Source organism: Callithrix jacchus, chromosome 14, assembly GCF_049354715.1.
Source record: "Callithrix jacchus isolate 240 chromosome 14, calJac240_pri, whole genome shotgun sequence".
NCBI lineage: Eukaryota > Metazoa > Chordata > Mammalia > Primates > Cebidae > Callithrix > Callithrix jacchus.
Window position 1 is genome coordinate 12,170,330 of NC_133515.1, and position 14,353 is coordinate 12,184,682.

At 44.8% G+C, this 14,353-nt stretch overlaps 1 protein-coding gene across 6 annotated transcripts in view; it reads left to right on the forward strand.

Moving 5' to 3' along the window:
- The window catches only part of IL1RL2 (interleukin 1 receptor like 2), a 47,443-nt gene extending 33,532 nt beyond the window's left edge, over nt 1-13,911 (forward strand). For all 6 annotated transcript variants that reach the window (XM_078348864.1, XM_078348865.1, XM_008980189.5 and 3 more), the window contains 3 exons: nt 3,238-3,381; nt 10,051-10,212; nt 11,920-13,911. In XM_078348864.1, coding sequence (XP_078204990.1) covers nt 3,238-3,381; nt 10,051-10,212; nt 11,920-12,308 — 695 coding nt within the window. In that variant the 3' untranslated portion in view covers nt 12,309-13,911. The remainder of the gene's footprint in view (nt 1-3,237; nt 3,382-10,050; nt 10,213-11,919) is intronic.
- The last annotated feature ends 442 nt before the right edge of the window (nt 13,912-14,353 follow it).

Consider the following 14,353-nt stretch of genomic DNA (forward strand, 5'->3'; position numbering starts at 1 on the left):
ACGAGTGCAGAAATGTGCACTGTTTTCACCCAAGTAGAGCCTGCTGGTGTTTCCTCCCCTCTGACGCCCATTAGCTTACAGCAGAAATGCAGCCTGGCTTAGGCCAGAGAGAGAGAGAGACTCAGGGTCCACCTCAGAGAAAAGAGGGGAAGCTGTTGTAAGAAGCCTTGGAGATTCTACAAGACCTGAAGTGGTTACAACTTAAATCTGCCCCAGTCTAGAAGTTTGAGTTCTTTATTGGATAACCTAGACTGAAGCTGACCAGTGGTGATTTTCATGCCAATACTGACTTGTTGAGCTATCTGAAAGCACTGTGCTCCAAAGGATTCTGAGGCCAAGTCCAGGCTCAGAGGAGCGAATGCTGTGACCAGTTAGTTGACACTTGTCAAGCTAGTGGAGGGATGGAGTCCTTTATCCCCTTTGTTTTAAGCTCATGCTTCCTAAATCCCTTCGTTCCTGGCAACACTCATTTTATCTCAAATGTAGAGTCGTATTGGCTCTGCTGATATAGTACTGTCTGTCCTGACTGAGTTCCTAGGAACTTCACCCTCTTAAGTCCAAACCTCTTGTTGGTTTACCTGGGGACAGAGCTAACTTTACAGCTTCTCTGTTTGACTTCCTTATGTTTTTGAAGACACTTCCAGATTTGAATCTTATTTGGTTTTTCTGAAGCAGGGTCTCTAGAAAGTTGTTTAAATTGGCTTTGTTCTTCTGTGAATTTGCATATTACTTGTGCTCACCCACCATCTCAGTTGAAGGCTGTAGTAGTCAAATGACCCAGATGGTGAATACCATCATTAACCTTAACAGGACGTCTGGTACATCAACAGTGCGCTTCCCATTTATTTCTATTTCAAAGCCCCAAGTCCTGTGGACTTATTCATTAATGTCCTGTTTCCAATTTAATTATCTTCTAGCTTGTTTACAGAACAGAGGGCATCAACCCTCCTGAATGCAATGAGTAAAGAGCCCGAGAATTTTAGAGCATCGCTTCTGTCTACGTGCCAGAGGCTTTCTGAGCCTCATCAGTACTGTGGGCATAGTCTTCCTGTCGTGACAGTTAGCAATACCAAGATCTCTGAAATAGACACTGAACACTCCCAGACACAAGCCTTCCTAAAGGGAGAGGTGGCAATGTTGCCCCCAGAAGGAATTACAACAAGAGCTGGGAAAGGGCAAAGAGGAGTAGAGGATGGGAAAGCAGGAAGGATCTGTCTTATTATTGAAGTGAGAGGTTCTCACAAGTGGCCAGGATTGGATTGGACACCAGTGTGTAGTGTAGCGCATCTATACTGGCTGCACTGGGACTTAACGAATTTTTGGGCACCAAATGTGTTCTTAGTTATTGTGCGATGTATTTAAAGACGTGCAATAGTAAATGGGAAATCTTGGGCCTCCAGATGTTTACAACATGGCCTGGCCTAAGGTAGGTGGCCATAAACTCTTTGATGAGTATTTTACAGCCACTGTGGAAAACATTATGGCGGTTGCTCAAAAAAACTAAAAATACAACTACCATATGATCCAGCAATCCCACTGCTGCTTATATACCCCAAAGAAAGGACCTCAGAATATTAAAGTGGTATCTGCCTACTCTCATGTTTATTGCAGCACTGTTCACAATAGCCAAGATATGGAATCAACCTAAGTGTCTATCATGGATGAATGGATAAAGAAATTGTGTCATAGATGTACAATGGAATATTATTCAGCCATTAAAGAGAATGAAATCCTGTCATTTGCAGCAAAGTGGATGGAATTGGAGGTCATTATGTTAAGTGAAATAAGCCAGGCACAGAAAGACACATATTGCATGTTTTCACTCATATGTGAGAACTAAAAAAATTGATCTCATGAAGGCACAGAGAAGAATGGTGGTTACCAGAGGTTGGGAAGGGTAGTGGTGAAGGGGGGATAAAGAGAGGTTGGTTAATGGGTTAAAAAAAATACAGTTTGATAGTAGGAATGAGATCTAGTGTTTGGTAGCTCAACAAAATGACTGTAGATCACAATAATTTATTGTATAATTCAATATAACTAGAGGAATGGATCTGGAATATTTCCAGGACAATGAAATGGTGAATGTTTGGGGAGATGGTATCCTAATTGCCCCGATTTGGTCAATACACATTGTATGTTTGTTTCAAAATATCCCCCATAAACATGTGCAAACACGTACCCCATAAATACGTGCAACTATTATGTGCCTATAAGATTTTTTAAAAATTAAAGTACCCTATGGGCTCAGAAAAAAGAACCCCATCTTCCTCTCCTCCTCTGCCCACCCCACCATCCAGTGAGGACTGGAGGATCAGGAAGGGGCTGAAGAAGGAAGTGGTGTGTGAGGTGGGTTTTAAGAATAGAAAGGATTTTCCTTCCTCTTTCCTTCCTTTTTTCTAATTCTTTCCTTCCTAGAGGGCCTTCTTTGGTGATATGGGTTTGGGCTGTGGTAAGGCAGAAGCCATGCTGTTCCTTTTCTTGAATGTGTAGGAGCATGTTTCCAGGGACTTGAAGTTCCAGAGGAGCTGGTTCTGCTCCTTGGCTGTCTCCTGCCCACCAATTAGGCTCATAATTGCTCTGCAATGTACTCATGAAGCAGAGCAGGCTGTAAACATTCTTTCTGAGACTGTGTCTTTTGCACAGGCACCCAGCCTGGAAACTGATGGCACAGAAAGGTTGAAGCAAGAGTTTGGCTCTTGGCCTGTCTTGTGGAGTGAGTGGTGCTGGCTTCCAGGGGAGACAACTGTTGGTTCTTTCAAAATGATGGGAGTCCAGCTGTGCATCTTTGAGTAGCTGGGAAAGCAGTTATAATAGGATTGTCATCAAGAACAGACAACAGAAACAGCTATAGAAGGTGCCCTATGAACATACTCACCCTTCATCTCTGGACAGTCTCATGTTGACTCAGCAGAACCTGAATATGTGTGTTTTGAAAGCAGTCCTCACGTAGTTGGGTCCATGCTGCATCTGCCACCAGAAACTAGGGCTCTGCAGGCTTTTACTCTCATAGGTTCCCAGGAGCTGACTTGTTTCCTAACAATCATGGTCCAGATCAGATTATTCTGCTCCCATACCCCTTATTTGGCTTTAAAGAAATATTTAAGCTGTGCCCTCATTGACATCCAATACCTTTCCATTTGGCGTTCATAACGTGATCTATATTCGTAAAGAATGTAATGGACTCTTTGTATCATGATCATAATTATAATTGTTTTATTTTTTTGCTGTCATTTGTAGCTCCAGATTTTCGAGCTTACTTGATAGGAGGGCTTTTTGCCTTGATGGCTGTGGCCGTGTGTGTTGTGTACTTCTACAACATTTTTAAGATTGACATTGTTCTTTGGTATCGAAGTGCCTTCCATCCTACTGGGACCGTAGAAGGTAAGTGTGTGTAATCACTGAAAAAATGTCTCAAAATTGGCAGCCTCTTATACATATACAACTGTTTCAAATATACTTTGGTGTATTTTACTAAGCTGTTGGCAAATTTATGGAAAGGAATCTCCTTGGAACTGCCTATGCTTTAGAGAAATGATTTGTCCCTAATCACCAGCATCATCATTTGGTCAGATAAGGTTTAAGGCTCTTGTGATTGAGGAAATGTTTGCTAAGCAGCAGGAGGAGATCATCTTCTACATCCCGCTGCAGCCATGTTACAAATGTTTCCACGTCCATCCTCCATCCACTGAAGGAAAGTTTGTCCAAGAGCAAAGTCCTCTCCATCCATGATGTGTGCTCAGCACAGTGGGTGCTTTTGTAGAATCTGTTTCATGGAGAGGGATGAGCTGCCTGCAGTTGGAGCTCTCTCTAGGCCCTGTACTTGGTGCCTGAGGGGATTTAAGTCTTCAACTCTCAGATATGAAGAGAGATCAACCCAAGTTTGAATGTGACTTCTCTACTTACTTCCTGTGTAAACTTAGAAAGATATTTAACTTTTGTCTTTTTCTCAGTTATAGAAAGGAATAGAGGAAGGAAGGAAGGAGACAGGGAGGGAGGAAAGAAAGATAAAGAGATGGAGGAAAGAAGGAAAGAAGGGAGGGAGGAGGGAGGGAAGAATGGAGGTTGGGAGAAAAAAGGAAAGCGATGGGGTGGTTAAGGGAAGAGAGGGAGGAAAACGGGAGGAAGGGAAAAAAGAAGGAAGGAGACCAGGCACGGTGGCTCATGCCTGTAATCCTAGCACTTTTGGAGGCCAAGGCGGGTGGATCAGAAGGTCAGGAGTTTGGAACTCGCCTGGCTAACATGGCGAAACCCTTTCTCTACTAAAGATACAAATAATTAGCCGGACATGGTGGCACATGCCTATAATCTCAGCTACTCAGGAGACTGAGGCAGGAGAATTGCTTGAACCTGGGAGACAGAGGTTGCAGTGAGCTGAGATTGCGCCATTGCACTCCAACCTAGGCAACAGGAGTGAAACTCCACCTCAAAAAACAGAGAAAGAAGGAAAGGGAAAGTGATTAAATCCTGCTTTTTGACAGTGGGAATAACTGAGTTGAAGTACAAGGAAGCATTCAGCTGCGTTGTGGGGCACAGGGCAACTTCTATGGCTTGTCTGGAGGTAGGAACAAATCCCCATCACCACAGCTGTGGGTTTGTCTCCCTGCCAGTGCTGTTTGGCAGGGAAACGCCTCAGTGTGATCCTGACTCCTGAGAGCCTGGCATTTCCCGCCATGGTGGTTGTGACTCTTCATGCTACTTGGTCTTGTTTTGTTTTGTCTCAGAACAGACACAGTTTATTAAGGCCTTGAAAAAGTAATAAATCTGCTTTAATGTCCCCTAATTAGATGGAAAAATAAATATAAGCCCAAAGAACCTCGTGCAGCTGAACCTGTGTGGAGATGCACAAATTTATACCTTTTAAGTCCAGAGGCTTGAGTGACAAGAGCAGGAAAGGGAGGGAAACGGGGTGTCCAAGAGTGTTTTATGGGCAGCTAAAACATAAAAGAGGTCACTGGCGTCAGGTGCCTGCTTTGCACATAAAATACGTGGCACAAGTTGTGATCCGCATGTTGGATAAAACATAGATATTCTAACTTGGACTCATTCCTAATTCAATTTCAGAATTCAAAATTAGCAACTGGAGCAATGTAGAAAGCAATTAACTCCTTTTTCATTACAAAAGTCACCTGAACCTTGAGTGTCCAGTGTAACCTGAATTGCTTCTAGCACTGTGGATAGTCCGACTGGGCATGAGGGGGTCTCTGTTTTTGGCTCTGGCCTCTGCAGCAGCCACCCTGTCTAAGCACACCCATGTCTTTGAGAAGAAGACGGTTCAGTCCCCCACCACTTACTGTTTTCTGACACAGATGTGAGTGGTTCAGTTGCTTTCTACTTTTTGACTAACAGAAGGCTGTGTCACTTTGCGTATTCTTCCTGGAAGCTCAGGCCCCATAGCATGTCTCTCTCACGATCTCTCTCTCTCACTGAGTCACTGCGACTCCCAGGAGCGTGACTACAGCTGTGACTTATGGGTGTTGTGCAGAGTGTGTGGGGAGGCTGCTAGTGAGGTTGAGTTTAGCAGGAAGAGAAAACAGGAATAGCGACTCACGCTGAGTAGTGGGGGCTGGGCAGATGAGAGAGTCAGGCAGCCCCGCCCTCTGACAAGACTGGGACGTAGCCCAGATTCTGCACCAGTGGGAAGAGGATTTGGCAAGGGAGGCCGACAGGCAGCCAAGGGTTCTTCTTTTCTTTATTTTTATTTTGCTTGATTCAGGAAAGTATGTGTGCATTTTGTGATGAAATTCTCTACAGCTCCGCCTACGAGAACGACCCTGTAATATCTCTGTGTGTTGGCTTTCACAGTGAGCTACTAATGAGACTCTGAGATTAGTCCCAGATCCTGTTTATGTTCTTGTTCCCTTTAAGGATAGTTTCTGAGGTAAATCAGGAAATACCGATTAACAGATGAAAATGAGGAAGCGAGAAATAATGTCCTTCTTAGGATGAGTTGTTTATCCTGACTGGGTTAGCTAAGCTTCATCACTCAATTAATAATTTGATGTGCATGACTCACCGTTTTAGGAGGAGCCATTGACAGGCCTGGCTGAAGTCAGCAAGTTCTGTATCTTCTCTAGCAAGCGACTGGAGCTTTGAAAATTCTCCTGGCAGGGGTGCATGTGTGTAGGAGGGCGGAAGGGTCTGTGTACACATCTCCTAGAGAGATTTCAGTATGCCTCACCCTACTCCAAATAGGTCTTTGGAGAATGTGCATGTAGAATAGAATGGTAAAAATGAAGCCAAGTCAAATAGATCCAGTGAACAAAGGGAAACCAAGAGGACAACAGGAAAACAAGTCAGGGTAGAGTGAATGACATCTTTGACAATGATTAAAGGTGAATTTCTTTCCAAGCTAAAGCAAAGGCAACGACAAGATCCACTGTGTGCTGTTCACAACAGCCTTTCAAATTTTCATTCAAGAACATGGCTGGTTCTGAGACTAATTTCCAAAGGCAGATTTTGTTTTTTTTCCATAGGGAGTCCTCATTTCAAAAGGGCGTGGTGTAGGGAAGCTTGACTGTAACAACTTTCCCTTGGTAAATGTAACAGCCCGTTTTGTGTGGAGTTTCTTCTAGTGTTTTCTATGCCTGTTGGGGCTAAACCCACCAAACCTCCTGCAGTTCAGTAAAAGCATTTGTGTGAAGACCAGATTGAATCTGAGGTTTCCACTATTCTGGTTTGATCAGGCCTAAAATTGAGAGAAAGTAGGAAATTGAATGATTTTTAGGTAATATTTCATAAATATTAATTTCTGTGAATGAGCTTTTACATACTTTTGCCAAGAGTCAAGAAGGACATAACAATTTTAAGGGAGTAGAAATAGACTCTGTGTCTTTATGGGGGTGTGGCAAAGTTTTAGAAGAACATGCGGGACTGGAAATGTTGCTGGGGCCACTTCTGGAAAATTCAGACTGGCACAGTTGCACAGGACTAATCAGGGATACGTTTTGTGAAATTTCCTGCTCCCGTTTCTCATTTTAGCCACAGCAAAAGGAACGGTGGACCTGGGTTTAGCTCAAGGCTATGCACTCACCAGCCGGGAGACTTTGGAGAGATTGTGCAGCCTTGCTGGTCTCAGCTTCCTTACTCATAACCTGAAGATACAACCATGTCCCACACAGTTGGTCATGAGAGGCAAAGCTGGGAAATGTTGAGGTGCTGTTGCCTGGCAAGGCTCTTCAAAATCAGTAGCCTGATGCAAAAAGCAAAAGACTACTACTTGATCTTTTGCTATTAATATATTGGTCAGTAAATTATGAATTAGTCATTTGAAAGTGATGAAGACTCACTACATCTTGAGAACATCAGCAAGTTCTATTTCTTTTCAAAAGCTTAGTTAGACAGAAAGAAAAAACAATAATCCAAAAAATTGGGTGCATTTGTATATTTTGAATTTTTAAAAGATATGAGACTTTTTTGCTACTCAGATCTCTTCTGATCCTGAAGCTGGACAGCACCAAGTACCTTTATCCTCAGACACCTTGTTTAGAAAGAGGAAACATTTGTAAAAGAGAGAATACACTTAGCAGACATGGTTTATTTGTTTTTTAAAAAAATCAGAAGCAGTAGGAAAAAAAGGAGAAACAGATTGAGAGAAGAGACATACTTGTGGCAGGGCCTGAGGCAGGTGGCAATAAGCCAGCATGTCTGGTGTAGTTTAGAAGTGTAGAAAAGACCAGGAAAGACCGTATTTACTGGAGAGGCTGTTCTCTGTGGTGAACCCAGCATCAACTCACCAAGCCCTTTATCAGAAACCAAAGGATAAATACCACATTTTTAAATGGGAAAATTAATTTCTTCTCCAAAATTCAGAAACATAAGAACCTTATGAAATGTTTCTTTTTCCATCTTCTATCTACAGAAAAAAAAAATCCTCTGGCTTTGGAGAGTCGAATGTGTGCCATGAAATTTTACACGGAAACATATCCACTTATTTGAGTGGTGCTCCCAATCAGTGACCCTTAAGATTCCACAAGGAGTTTTAGTTGTGTTGGGTTTTTGACAAGTCAAGACACAAATTAGTGATTCCTTTTATACCTGCCCTGTGATCACACTTTAAAAAGCTGAGTCTGACCTCAACTTTGTCCCCACCATAGATATAAGCTCTTTGAGCCTCCTTAAAATCAAGCTTCATTTGGACATTTGGTGAGCACTGATGGAGGCCTCCTCTGAACCCAGTCCTGCTCCAGGGTCTGAGGGTAGGGCAGGGAGCCAACAGTCTCCACTCTCACACAGCTTCTTTTCGTGATGGGGTGGGGAGGCAGAGAAGGAGTGTGCACATGTGTGCATGTGTGTGTGTGCATGCATGTGCATGACTGCATGTGTACATGTGTACATGTGTGTGCATTACCATTCTCCATAAGAGATGGCCGAGAATGGTGAGCAGGGACCTGACGATCAGCAGTGGTAGGTGTGAGAATTGATGGAATGAGAAAAGGTGATATGTAAACTGTCAAGATCTGTGCATGTTTTTATTTCTATTATTTGGAGAAAAACTGGAAGAGTACAAGATTTTCCTTTCCCTTGTTAATCGTAGAATCACCCCTTTCTCCAAGTCTATTCATCAAACAACCTCTCATGAAAAGGGGATAGAAAAGGACACCACCCCTCTCTAGTACCTACTAGACTGCCTAAGTTTCTAAACAGCCTAAAGCTCGAAATCGTGTTTTCCAATGAGACACTCACACTTACCTCTTCTTCCACTCAAGCCCTCTGGTCCTGCTAAAGTTCCTTATTCATTCACACGATTCATGAGTAGGGAATTTTTCCTCCTTCCATGTCCTTCTGATTACGCTCCCCTGCAAGCTTGTTTACCATCCACTCTGAGACCCGTACTTTTTTTCCTAAACTCTCCCAGCCTTTAAAATCCAGGCGCTGTCCCATTTTCATTGTGAATTTTTTTTTTCAAGAACCCCAGAGCATGGGGGTTTTCATTTCTTCCTGTCTTTTCTGCTGGTTTGGCTCTTGTCGCCTCGTAATGCCTTGTGTTGTTTCATCTCTGTGCATATGAATGGTCTGCCCAGTTAGGTCTGTGTCTTGTTCATCTCTGCATTGATCAACATGGGGGCTGCTTTTGAGGTTGCTCAATAAATACTGATGCTGATGACATGCGCCTTTGGGTTTGTCTTCTCTCAACAGCACTGCGGGTTACTAGAGTCTGCTCAATTGCTTGTGCTCTTGTTTCACAGACGTGAGTCTGTGGGTTTGTAGTGATGGAATTCACTGGTGGTTCTGAATCAGGAGGGAGTCATCCCATTTTGCCTGGTGCAGTTAGGACAGTGCTCCGTCATGCAGGACACGCTGAGGGTAACATGGGTAAATGGGTAGAGTTTCCTGTTTTTGTTTGTTTTAGAGATGTGGTCTTATTCTGTTATCCAGGCTGGAGTGCAGTGGCATGATCATAGCTCACTGCAGCCTTGAACTCCTTTTTTTTTTTTGAGACAGAGTTTCACTTTTGTTGCCCAGGCTGGAGGGCAATGGTGTGATGTCGGCTCGCTGCTACCTCTGCCTCCCAGGTTCAAGCGATTCTCCTGCATTAGCCTCCAGAGTAGCTGGGATTACAGGCGTGAGCCATCATGCCTGGCTAACTTTTAAAAAATTATTTTCTTTGGAGAGTCTTGCTATGTTGCCCAGGGTAGTCTTGAATTCCTGGCCTCAAATTATCCTCCTGCTTGAACTTCTTTATTACAGGCATGTGCCACTGCGCTGGACGAGTCTCCTGCCTTTAATTCTCATTTCTGGCCACATCACGGGGGGTGGTGGACTCAGAATCAGAAGACATGGGGCGGGGTTACGAATTGCAAATGTGATGCAACCTACCCAGCCTCAGCTTCACTGTCTGCAGTGAGGATAAGACCATCTGCCTCAGGGGTCCATCTGTGAGAGGAGATGATGTTGCTTGGCAGCCCCTGGCACCAAGTCAGCCCAGCTGGGCACGTTGAAGTCATGGAATCCAGGCCGAAGGATAGCACGGTAGCCACTCGGGCTTCCGGTTTGTTCACATGAAAGAATTTGGTAGCAGCAATTCCACGAGCTTGTCCGTTTCCTTTCCAGACGGGAAGCTGTATGACGCCTACGTCTTATATCCCAAGCCCCACAAGGAAAGCCAGAGGCACGCTGTGGACGCCCTGGTGTTGAAGATCCTGCCAGAGGTGCTGGAGAGACAATGTGGATATAAGTTATTTATATTCGGCAGAGATGAATTCCCTGGACAAGGTGTGTTTTAAGTGAGGTATAAAAATAACAAAAAAAGGAAAGTGACCCCTCTTTTCCTCCACTTTACTAATGGCGGTGACTCTGCTGGCCTTCCCCATGGAACCACAGGACGTCTATGAGCAGCGCCCCCTACCTGCCAGCCCCCAGTCCCCAGTCCCCAGTCCCCAGCCCCCAGCCCCTAGCCCCTAGCCAAGGAGCTTGGGCCCAAGCTTGCTGCCCGCTCTAGGCTCCTCCCTGCCACGCAGTGCCTGGGATTCCTGCTTGCAGCAGCACGCGTCTTACTTTGAGTGAGGATATGGTTAAACCATTCGCTTGAACAGCTGGCAGTGACGAAAGGTGGCAAGTGGTCATTTGCCCTCATGTCCCTAAGACAAACTGCTGGGTGGTTTCCCCATTGGTTTGAATATGTAGATCAGGTAGTGCTTAAAGCTGATTATAAACCTCAACCCTACTTGCCTTTCCCCTCCCTAAATACAACGGAAGTTTTAAGTTTACTTTTCCCATTTGAAGAAGGTGGCTTTGCACAATTCAGTTATCATCTCTGAACCTCAGTTGTCTCATCTGTAAAATGGGGAGAGGGATGCTTCCCTGACTCAGATTAGAGACCTGAATGAGAAAACCTGAGAAGGAAACCCCGGCATGGAGCTCAGCACACCTTAGACACACAACCGTGCCTTCCTGTCCCTTTGTTCTCCTTCTTGGAAGGCTACACAGCAAAATGGCTGAAATCTGAAATAAACTTTTTTCCTAGTCACCAGCAAATGTCAGTTCGCTCACTTATTCAACAAATATTTACTGAAAACCTCTATGTGATGGACACTATTCTAGGCACTAGAAAATCAGCCAAGCAAAAGGGCCTGTCCTCAGGGAGGTTCCAGTCTATTCTTATTTCCTATGAGAGGTAACCTTAGACTGAATAGCATCTGCAGAGCTGGGAATTTAAAGAGCCCTCCCTTCCCCAAGCAGTCATCAGGACATGTAATTTGGTTTCTAAATTAGTCACATCAATCCTGGTCATTTAAATAACTATAAAGAACAAAAGGAAAACACAGATTCAAGATTAATGCAACATTTGAGCTAAGTATGCATTTCCTATCCTTTTAAAATCTATTTTTAAAAATGTGCTCATCTGCTAATGTAGAGCAGACCTTCAGTGAGTCTGGGAATACAAAGTCAGGCATCATCAGATATTTGTTGGCCAGGGAAAGTGACATACCAAGAAACCACATGCAAAACATGATTCATGACTACAGAGGACCAATGCTTCAGGGAAAGCCACAAAGTCTTCACAGAAGAGGTGGGAAATGTTAAAAGAAAAGAAAAGAAAAACTCCAAAAATTTGTATTAATTCACATTGGGAGGCCAAGGCAGGAAGATTACTTGAGGTCAGGAGTTTGAGACCAGCTTGTGGTAAAACACCGTTTCTACTAAAAACACATAAATTAGCTGGGCATGGTGGTGCGTGCCTGTAATCACAGCTACTTGGGAGGCAGAGGCAGGAGACTCGCTTGAACCTGGGAGGCAGTGGTTGCAGGGAGCTGAGATTGTACCACTGCACTACAGCCTGGGCAGCAGAGTGAGACTTCATCTCAAAAAAAAAAAAGTCCATTTTCTCCTCTCAGAGCCTGTTTCTAATATTCTCAGAAGCATTATGACCCTGGCTGTTTTAATTGTGAGCTCTTCTGAGCCTTCTTTCTTTATTTCCAGCTGTGGCCAATGTCATCGATGAAAATGTTAAGCTGTGTAGGAGGCTGATGGTCATCGTGGTCCCTGAATCGCTGGGCTTTGGTCTGTTAAAGAACCTGCCGGAAGAACAAATCGCGGTCTACAATGCCCTCATCCAGGACGGGATGAAGGTCATTCTCATTGAGCTGGAGAAAATCGAGGACTACACAGCCATGCCACAGTCAATTCAGTATATCAAACAGAAGCACGGGGCCATCCGGTGGCAAGGGGACTTCACAGAGCAGTCACAGTGCGCAAAGACCAAGTTTTGGAAGACAGTGAGATACCACATGCCGCCCAGAAGGTGTCCACCGTCTCTTCCAGTCCAGCTTCTGCAGCACGCGCCTTGCAACCGCATGGCAGATGAGTGAATGGGAGGAGGACACGAGGTTCGCTGTGCACTGATGGGGTGTTGTCATTGCTCAGTGGCTCACAGCTGGAGGAGGACACATTTCATCGGGGCTCACCGCTCTGAAGCTGGCAGTTGCATACTAGTGAGCGGGTCTGTTGTGTTTGTTGCCATTTGTTTGCTTTGATCAGAGCTGCTGCTTCAGGGAAAGACAGGGCTTCTGCAGAAGGTCCTCCTTAGCCTACGGGCTCATTGACACGCTTGAGCACTCATGAAGCCCTGGGTGGCTATGGCGCTTGGGCCCCTTGGAAATGGGACACAGAAGGTTTTTAGAGATGGCAGTGGACATGCCCGAAAGTTTGCCCATGATAAGGCACCCATGGAGTCTGAGATGGGAGCCTACACTGTCAGGGGACGAGAGAAGGACAGTTTAGCACCAGGAGAGGATTGGCAAGGATAGTAGTATTTGTCCACAGCTGTCCAGTGTCTGCAGGGCCTGTGCTCAGGTGTCATTTGCTGTGTCTGCGTCTCTCTCACTCTGTTAGTGTAGACAAAGAGCTGTGACCACAGCCTTAGCATTTCGCTTCCAGAGAGAGTTAAAAGTCACCTGGACCAGTGGGGACCCACAGGTGTGGCCATGACTACCTCTTGGTTACCGTCCCAGTAAGCCCATGACTTGAGACGCTTTATCTGCCAAACCAAAGCAAGCAAGAATTCCTTTCCTTTTCCTTTTAGACACATGTCAGCCAGAATTCTGAGCAGCCTGTGAGACATGCAGTTAGCACACAGATGATAGGATTCTAGTCCCAGCAAGGCAGGGTCGGTTTCCAATGAGCCTTGCCACAGGCCAATTTATAATGTCATGATTCACAAAGAATTTTGATACTAACGATCAGCTGTAAACCCTCATCACTCTTTTCTAAGATCCTGTGTTGAGGGAATTAGGCATAGCGCAACCCTCTGGAGCTGTGGCTGGTGACACTGAGACTTAGTAAGCAGTCAGTGGGGCCTGGAAGGGAGTCAGCCCCAGGAGCTAGCCGGCGGGGATGGGAGCAGGAGTGAGAAGGTGTCAGGAGGCCTGTGGCCCTGGGATGGCGTGGGGAGCAGGGTGGGTTGGGAGGCGCTATGCCTTCATTCACAGGCAGTGGGTGGTGCCCAGTGTTGGATGGACTCTCTGGTGCTAAGGAGAGCACTCCTCTCTGAAGAATTTATGTTCCAAGGTGATTTCACATTACACATTTATTTAGAATCCTTCAGAGGCCCCAGCTTGACATTAATACCCTCTTTTTTTTAACATTTGCTTTTTAAAATTTTTATTTCGGTAAAATACATGAACATAAAATGTACCATTTTAATAATTTTTAAGTGTAGAGTTTAGTGGCATTAGGTACATTCGCACTGTTGTGTGGCCATCACCACCATCCACTCCAGAATTGTTTCATCCTCTCCAGCTGAAATCCTGCACCTATTAAGCTACACCTCCCCATTGCCTCCCCTTTGCTCTTAGATAGGACATAAAATGCATTTTAAGAATAATAACATCAAAAGTGGCTGCTATAACTCATTAATACTCTTACATTTTTGATACTTTTTAATAAAAAGAAACTAGAGACACATATTGAAAAGAGGGAAGCTTTTTGACTTATACAACTCCTGTTAAAGAATTCACCAACAGTGCTGGTCTCCTATAAGTCAGAGGTTTCCAGAAAATACCTTTTCTTCCAATGGGTCGGCTTTCTGTTTTGCTGACAACCTCAAATGATGTCCTGTGAGTGTGGTCATTTGCTTACAAATAATTAATTGCTCGAGAATCTGTTTTCTAAAGTTCACAGGCGCACCTTTCGGAGAGGACATATCCCAGCGTCTCTCCCACTCCCCTTCACTGTGGCTGCCTCTGGCTCCCTGCATCCTACAGAGGGAAATGGCTGGGAAGGAAGGGGGCAGGCTGCTGAGATGCCTTCGAATTGGAATGGGGTGGGGGGATTTCCCAAATTCTCACCAGATCACGAGCCAGTGACACTCACCCATTACGGTCTACAACTTACAGCACAGGGGTTAGTCAAATGG